General features: G+C 45.6%; 1 protein-coding gene across 2 annotated transcripts; it reads left to right on the forward strand.

The window, feature by feature from the left end:
- On the forward strand, positions 1-7,309 carry POLR3H (RNA polymerase III subunit H). Of its 2 annotated transcripts, XM_056341410.1 has the most exons (7): positions 1-115; positions 488-659; positions 1,888-1,984; positions 3,583-3,669; positions 4,653-4,716; positions 5,551-5,758; positions 6,430-7,309. In XM_056341410.1, the coding sequence occupies exons 2-7, from the start codon at positions 549-551 to the stop codon at positions 6,481-6,483; spliced, it is 621 nt and encodes a 206-aa protein (XP_056197385.1). In that variant the 5' UTR covers positions 1-115; positions 488-548; the 3' UTR covers positions 6,484-7,309. The 2 variants fall into 2 exon arrangements, with proteins under 2 accessions (XP_056197385.1, XP_056197384.1); XM_056341409.1 differs by lacking the exon at positions 1-115 and having other exon boundaries at positions 124-659.
- Positions 7,310-7,988: the final 679 nt, after the last annotated feature.

Raw genomic sequence — 7,988 nt, forward strand, 5'->3', positions numbered from 1 at the left:
GAGGGCTCCGCCCCGTGTCAATCAGAACGCAGGCCCGCCCGCCGAGGGCGATTGGCTGAGGCGCCGGAAGTGCCGTGGACCCGGAGAGCGCGCGGCGGGGCTTCGCGTGCGGGAGGTGGGTGAGGGAGCGGCAGCGGCCCAGCCGGGCTCCCCCGCCGCCGGCCCGCCCGCCCTGCGCCTCCGAGCCCCGGGCTGCCTGGCGGCGCGGCTGCTGGCGCGCTCCCCCCGTTCTCTGCAACGGCGGCTGCCTGGCCGCCCACCCCGGACTGCGGTTGCGTGGCCACCTTCGACCCCTCTTCTTCTTGCTCTCCGCAACGGCCGATGTGCGGCCGCCCTCACCCCCCCAGGCTTTCTCCCCCCCGGCCCGTTCCCCCCAGCCCCCCCGGGATAGCCGGGGCGCTGCCCCGCTGAGCGCCGTGCAAGGCGTTGGGGGGGTTTCCCAGGCCCGCCGCTCATCAGTCGTTGGGGGTCTGGGTTGTCCTTGCAGTGTTGCGGTTCCCGAGGCTGTTGGTGGCTTCTCGCTCAGCTCAGAGGCGCTCCCCACCGCCATGTTTGTCCTGGTAGAGATGACTGACACAGTAAGAATTCCTCCCTGGCAGTTTGAAAGGAAACTGAATGAATCCATTGCTGAAGAGCTAAACAAGAAATTGGCCAATAAGGTAAAGCGGGGCTCATGTGTAGGTTGATACAGGTGTCATAACATCCCTGAGCATTTCTTCCTTTTATTTGTTCCTAATGAGATGTGTGGGTGAAGTATCAGAATAGTTTAGATGCGGAGGCCATCCTCAGCGACTGAAATAACAGAGATTGTAAACAAAGAGGCAGCCATGTATCATCTCAAAGGGTACATTTTTCTAATGGCCAGTGCTGTAATGGGAAGATACTGAGATTCCAGATGGGGCAGAGAAGCATGGAAGAGAAGTGAGAGTAACTACTGGTTTGTGTGTAGAGTACTGATCTGAAATGCAGTCTGAAAAATGGATGCAAACTAATCCATCTAGCAGCGGAATTTTTTCAAAAAGTGATGTAAATAAATGTAGAACAATAATACTGAAAGAGAAATGAAGGTATTAATGGATGACTTGGTCTGTGGTTAGTACTTGAAATGTAGTGTGGCAGTAAGAAGTTGGTCTTTGGTGCAGGATATAAAGAAGTGTTCTGTTGTAGACCAGGAGGTCACAGTTTCTCTGTGCATCCCGTAGGACTCTGATTAGCATATGGCTTTCAGTGCAAAGCAGGTGCAAAACTCAAAATACAGGTTTTGAGTGTGAAGGATGCTCAGAAGAGCAACCTGAAGCGGTGAAGAGTTGTGAATAGCAGATTATATGGACAGGTTATGAAAAGCAAAAGGCTTCCCTCATCTGCTAGTGACTGGTGGATGTCTCAAATTTTGTGGGCTGTGAAGCAATCTTGGAAGTAGCAGAGAAACCAGGAGTTCTCGTCGTGTCTCCCCAGAGCTAGTACAATTAAAGATAAAGGCACAATTAAAGACAAAGGCAAGCCTAGAGACTTCTGAGAGTTTAATTTTAGTGAAAAGTTTTTTTAGCCTTTGAACAAACTGTGGGGCTGGTGGGCAACAATAGCTGTGGGCAACTGTTCACTGTCTTGGCGGTTCAGCTTCTCTCACCACTGACAATTGCCACAAGGATTTCTGTTTGTAGCAGTGCTCTTTACACGAATACATGTACTCCTGTAACACTCAAGTTAGGGATTCCCCTACAATGCAGTGTGGTTAGGCCTGGCAGGGGCTGTTGAAGGGAGTTTACCTCCTGGAAGCCTCCCTTCCATCTTACCACCCTTCTGTTGCCTTCTTTTGAAAAGGCGTGTGTAAATTTGATGGTTTGCTTGATTTATTGCTTTTTAATTTTTTTTTTTTTGTTTGAGCAGGTTGTATACAATGTTGGCCTCTGCATCTGTCTGTATGATATCACAAAGCTGGAAGATTCATACATATTCCCTGGAGACGGTGCATCACATACCAAAGGTATATTCTTGTCCTCAGTTATTTAGTGATCTGGAAATGTAAACTGAGTTCGATTGTTAAGGGAAGTAAATTTAACGGAACTCACTGAGGTTCATAGCCTTAACTCTATTCCTCTTAGGAAGACAAGAGGGACATGGCAAAAGTTAGCTTCTTTCCTTTGCATTTTTGGGGTAAAAATAACAGTTTTAAATAGGCAGTCCTGTTTGTCTTCTCCCACAGCCTGTTTCTGTTCTACAATTAGAGCCATAGGTGTGGGGTAAGGAAGAGGTTAATTTCATTTAGAATGATTGGAAATCTGCATGTAGAAAATAAGTTGTTTTGCACTTCTCTAGTATTTTTTCTTTTTGAAGTTTATTTTCCTTAGCTAGAATGTTGAAACATGTTTCATTTGCACAGCATTTGATGCTGTTTTCCTAGCTGGAAGTTTTGTTACTTTTTTTTGTTGAGACTTAGACAGATCTGGTTCAGCATACATTTCTAGTGACTTTTTTTAAACTGAGAAATGACTAAATTATTTACTTTGACTTTTGGAAAATCTGAGCAAAAACTGGAAGTAAAGGCATAAAAGCAAAGTTCATGTATTATTTTAAGTTAAAATAACTTTCTTTGAAAGTAGAAAAATGCATCTCTTTCCAGTTTAATTTTCAGTGTGGAAGCGTACCTTGAACAAATGACGTTTCCTGTTAGAAGAGAACTGGTCTGACTGTATGTGGCTCCCCTTGTCTAAATTTTAACTCCAATAGAACTTGCTGCCTGCAAATAAAAGCTTCTCCAATACTGAAGGAGGATGGCAGGCTTTCCTGCTTGCTTTGATCTCCATTCAGCTTCTTAACTTTGAATTACTCCTTGAACCGAAACAAGAGAATATATTATCTCTGAGCTTGGAAGAAAGTCTGCTTTTAGAATCTGGGGTAGCACTTTGATAAGTCCTGCTGTGTCTGGTAATAACTCTAATGTACTGCATGACGTTGTGTAAAAGAGGAGCACCGAGTATGGACAGCTAAGATGTTAAAATGGCTCATAAGCATTATTTGGCTAAGATTGTCACAGTGTAACGTTCTTATAAATGCAAAATCTTTAGTTAGAAACATTTTATTTAACCTGGATGAAAAATCCAATTATGTTAGAGAATCTTATTTACTCTGATAATATTTGATACCATATATTTCATGTAAAGAAAATACAGCATTGCTGACAAAAGGAGCAGAAGTATTACAAGGAAGTATAATTTCAAGTGATACTCTTGGCTTTGAAGCATTATGGGGGAAGGCTTACATTGTAACTTAAGCAGAGGCCCTGCTCCATGTTCTTCATCTTACAGTTAATTCCATGACCTTAAACTTTCGTAAGATTGAAGAGCAGAGAACAGGACACTGCTGATCAACTGCTGTTCAAATTCATACAAAACAGTTAGGAATCAGGACTCTTATTCCCATTTTCCTATTTAATCAGATCCTTTAAGGGAATTGCAAAAGAAACTGGGTAAGCATTTTAGAGGGCATATAGGATGTGGGATTCTGTTTTAATGGCTGCCACCCTGTGGAAGGAGTATAGTTCACTAACATGGACATAACACTAATGGTCTGTTTTCTTTGAAGTGCATTTCCGCTATGTGGTCTTCCATCCCTTCCTGGATGAGATTCTGGTTGGACAGATTAAAAGCTGCAGTCAGGATGGCGTTCACGGTAAACCACAACTTCTAATGTTACGGACACGTGAGCCGCAGAGCTCTTGGGTCTATTGAGGTTCTGTGATTGCGGGTGATACAGTGCTGTCTGTAGGCTGGTGAAAGGCTATTGCTGGCCTCTAGTCCTGCTGCCATCTGAGGTGGTTGGTAGCTGGAGCCTGGCAGCTTCCTGGGCCCTTGATGGTTTTGTCTGCACTCCCCTTTGCTTTGTCATTCATGTGCATGCCCAAGAAGAACAGGCAAGCCCATCTGGAGCGCAGACTGCATTCATTTTCTTGCTTTGGTTAATAGAATTTGTTTTTATCAAAGTGGTAGTGTTGGCTTGTGTTGGTCTGATAGATCATCCCTGTAGTGGTGTGCAAATTCATGATTGTTTCCTCTACCTGGAAACATGGCAGGGAAACGTCTTTGTGAGCACAAAGTGCTGTCAGATTCATGGAATATGTAATTGACGAGTTGCTTTCCTTTCTCCCATGGAAGCAAGCTCCTCTGCCCAGTTGTTAAGTCAGGACAATAAGATTATCTTGTTTGCATTTGTTGCTGAATTTGGGCATGTCCACACTGATAAAATTCAACATCATGAAATCTCAAGGGGGAGATTGGGGTTGTTCTAACTTTATATTGGTCTTCATTTAACATGTTACATCTGTAATTTCTAAGCTCTTTTCTGTCACAGACCTCTATAGCATCTGACTCATTTCTTGGAACGCTTTCATTTCTAATCCTGTTCCAAACAGTCTTTTCCTTTCCCAGCGGGCTTGAAGACTGTGCCCTCTGTTGCTGTGTGTACTTTCAGCTGGGTGGTTGCTTTGCTGCCAACTGAAATTGAACGTTGTGGCTCAAAGAATAATTCCTGCATGATCTCAGATGTCCTTCCTGAAAGAGGAAGGAGAATGCGTCTAGAAATGCATTTTAGGAATTGCTGTGGTACATCATTTGCAAAGAATCATTTCGGTCTTCATCAGGATATTTTCTCCACAGTTTCTATTGGGTTCTTTGATGATATTGTCATCCCACCAGAATCCCTGCAGCAGCCAGCTAAGTTGTATCCTTTGATCACCTTTGATAACTTCACTACTTCATTTCAAAAGATTGTGCAGTGCTGGTCCCACAGGCATTCACTACTGCAGCAATGTAGGTGCCCAGTGGCAGAAGCTAAGCTGTTGTGTTGGGCAAGTCCCGCAGACCATTATCACAGCTAGACAGGCCTCACGCTTATTAGGTTTTGCAGGGTCATTGTGCCCGCTGATAGAATTGAACGGCAGTGTCCCCTGAACAACCGCAGTGTAATCACTGCCTCTAGTCTTGGCTGTTGCTGAAGACAGAATGCAGGTTTTACCACATCATGTAATGTCTAGGTCAGGGGTCCTCAAACTACGGCCTGCGGGCCGGATACGGCCCCCCAGGGTCCTCAATCCGGCCCCTGGTATTTACAGACCCCCCCTGCCACCCCCCCGGGGGTTGGGGGGGGAACCAAGCAGCCGCAGATGACTGCCTGCCACTGCATCCGCGTGCAGGCCCCCTGTTTAAAAAGTTTGAGGACACCTTGTCTAGATACATGGTGTGTCTGATATACTTAATTGTGGTAGATAAGATCTTCTGGGGTTTGAGGGGGTTTGCTTGTTTAGGGCTCTTTGTTGTTGTTTTTTTTGAGGGGTGGGTAATCCCAACTCTGCCCAGCAGCATACACCTTGAAGCAGGAAAATCGGAAACAAGACAGGCGTCTTGGGCTGCACAGATGGTGGCCCAGGATGGTGCAGTGCAGTTTGAGAAATAATTGCGAAAAGGCTTTGAATTGAGTCTGTTCTCAAAATTGTCAGAAAGTGATCTGTCAGGCAGAGTGCTGATTGTTTCCATCCTTAACCCTTGGCATGGCCAGCGATGAAGCAGAGCAGGTGTGGGTGTGGGAATATGAGACGGAAGAAGGGGCCCATGACCTCTACATGGACATTGGGGAGGAGATCCGCTTCAGAGTTGTGGACGAAACGTTTGTCGATACATCACCGACAGGTCCCAGCTCTGCACAGGCTTCCACTTCAAATGCCACAGAAGAAGTCCAGAAGAAAGAGGCACCCTACACTCTTGTGGTAACTGTGCATAACTCATAAACCCTTGTGAATGTTGTGGTTTATTCTATATCTAAAATAGCATCCCTTTCCCAAGGAACTGGTTGCTTTAAGCTGACCATGAAGCAGAGAGTCACAAAATGAAAGGAGTGGAAAAGGGGAGAAATGAGATTGTTCTTGTAGCGGCTCTGTGTTAGCTACATGTTTTCATTGGAACAGTTTGTGGTTGGTGGTGGAGTTCCCCCCAGGACGCCAATTTGAAGCAGGCTGCGGTTGCAGGACCTGCGGGTAGGAGTGAGCATGTGAGGAGTAGAGCTGGGAGAACCACATCAAGGTCTGCACAGCAGCTGAACAGTCTGGCCCCCGCTGTGTTTGGCGCAAGACCCACCTGAGTACAGTGCAAGAGAAAGATGGATCTAACCCAGTGAAAGCTGTGTTTTCTCACAGCTGGAATATGTTGGGACAGTCAGGAGTAGAATGGGCAAGTGCTTGACTTTCAAGTGTTGAACATTTGGTGTAGTGTTGACAAGCTTTAAAGGAGTTTGGGCAAGTGCTTAGCAGGCTCTGCTAGGAAGGCAGAGTGAGTGCCTCATCCATAAGTTGGGGGGAGAGATTTTACATTTTTATGTGTTTACTGCTGTATTCTCTATGCACTTCACAACTGAACACTCTATTCTTCTGTCTGTGAACAGGGATCAATCAGTGAGCCAGGCCTGGGCCTCCTGTCATGGTGGACAAACAGTTAGCTGCAATCAGAGCCTGCTCCACAGAAGATCTTTCCGATGGACGTTTGGGGTATAATGGGGTTCTGCTGGTGCTCAGCGCTGCTCTGAAGCTGAATGAGAAATTAGACCTGCCATTCTCGTGTTTCCCCTTCAGCTTCCAACCTGCCAGACAGACACAGTCGCTTTCAAGAAATGTCTTCACTGATCTGTAGAAGTGAATTTACAGGCACAAAAAGCCTTGAGCGCAGCAGCAACAAACTCAGCTGGAGCTTTGGTCTCCTGCCCTGGAGGGAAAACTGGGGAGGTCTTTACTTGCCTGAATTAAGAAGGGAGTTGACTTCAGTGAGTGAAAGCAGGAGAGAATACCTGTCAAGAAGTATTGCATACTTGGGCTTGGAGTTTGATTACAGAAGGGTAGAAACTTGCCATTCTTTTGACAGAAAATGGAAAAGAAACAGCAAAAGACTAGATTTAATAGAGGTGTGGTACTCTGGAGACCTGGAAGATGCTGCTGCTGGGAGGGCAGGGGAGGTGGCAGTAATCCGCTAAGAATGGGAACTTAACCCAAGGATGAAGTCAGCCAAAAAGAACTGGAATGACAGTTTACCTAAAATTAATGTAGGCTCTGTGAAGATGACCACTATGGAAAGCTATAGGCTGCTTACTGTGCTGAATGGAAATACTTTATTGGGTGGGTTGTGTTTATGTAGAATGAGCTAAACTTTGCAAGAGTTTGACTGAAAATGCATAATTATGAACTGAAATGGACCAAGGCTGCTTTGAGCAAGCTAAATACTTGTTTGTGGGGGTGTGTTAATACCAGAAACGGAATAAATAGTAAAACCCACCCAGCTTGCCTTCCTGTACAGTTTGTGGGGAAACTTAGCTTCCTGCCTAGGAGGAAGAAAAAAGTTGCCTCCTGCAGTTTAGCTATTTGGATTTCAAGGCAGACAGTGTTGAGACCAACACTTTGCTCTGCTCTAACAGCCAATAACTAACAATTGCCATCACCCTCCCTGACAGCAGTAAAAGGAAAGGGGGGAACAAAACAGTGAGTAAAATCTATGCAGGGCCCATTGCCAAGAGAGTGATGTTGCACATAATTACAAAGCCAGCCACATTTGGCAGGAAGGGGCTATAATTCCCTGGGATAGTGGGTCTGCTTAACCTCCAACTGTGAAAACAAAGCCTGAGTCATCAGCACCCTCCCTGCAGCGTCGTTAGAACCCCTTAATTCTGAACTGTTATTCCTGGTGCATTGCCCTAATTAAAAGGGAGCCTAGAATTCTTTAGGTTCACATAGTAACAGGTCCATCTGCTCAGACAATAAGCTTACTGAATGCCCTCTATAGCACGGTAGTGCTCAGACATGCAATCATCTAGCCCAGTGGAAACAAACTGTTTGCAGAAAAACCTCAGCTGTTTGTATGGGTGGAAATTTGGGTGAAGTTGTCTGGAACAGCCAGAGATGCTTCACCTAGCAGGGGGGAAGAAAACAGCCCAGGTATGTCCAAGTAGCTGTTGTG

This window comes from Falco biarmicus, chromosome 5 (genome assembly GCF_023638135.1).
Source record: "Falco biarmicus isolate bFalBia1 chromosome 5, bFalBia1.pri, whole genome shotgun sequence".
NCBI classification, from domain to species: domain Eukaryota; kingdom Metazoa; phylum Chordata; class Aves; order Falconiformes; family Falconidae; genus Falco; species Falco biarmicus.

What these genes read in the sequence shown, in the direction of transcription:
- POLR3H (XM_056341410.1), top strand. Translation starts at nt 549, where the DNA reads ATGTTTGTCCTGGTAGAGATGACTGACACAGTAAGAATTCCTCCCTGG. An exon ending in CTGCAGCAGCCAGCTAAGTT is followed by an intron (nt 4,717 to 5,550) that starts GTATCCTTTGAT and finishes TGGCATGGCCAG; the next exon opens with CGATGAAGCAGAGCAGGTGT. An exon ending in AGGCACCCTACACTCTTGTG is followed by an intron (nt 5,759 to 6,429) that starts GTAACTGTGCAT and finishes GTCTGTGAACAG; the next exon opens with GGATCAATCAGTGAGCCAGG.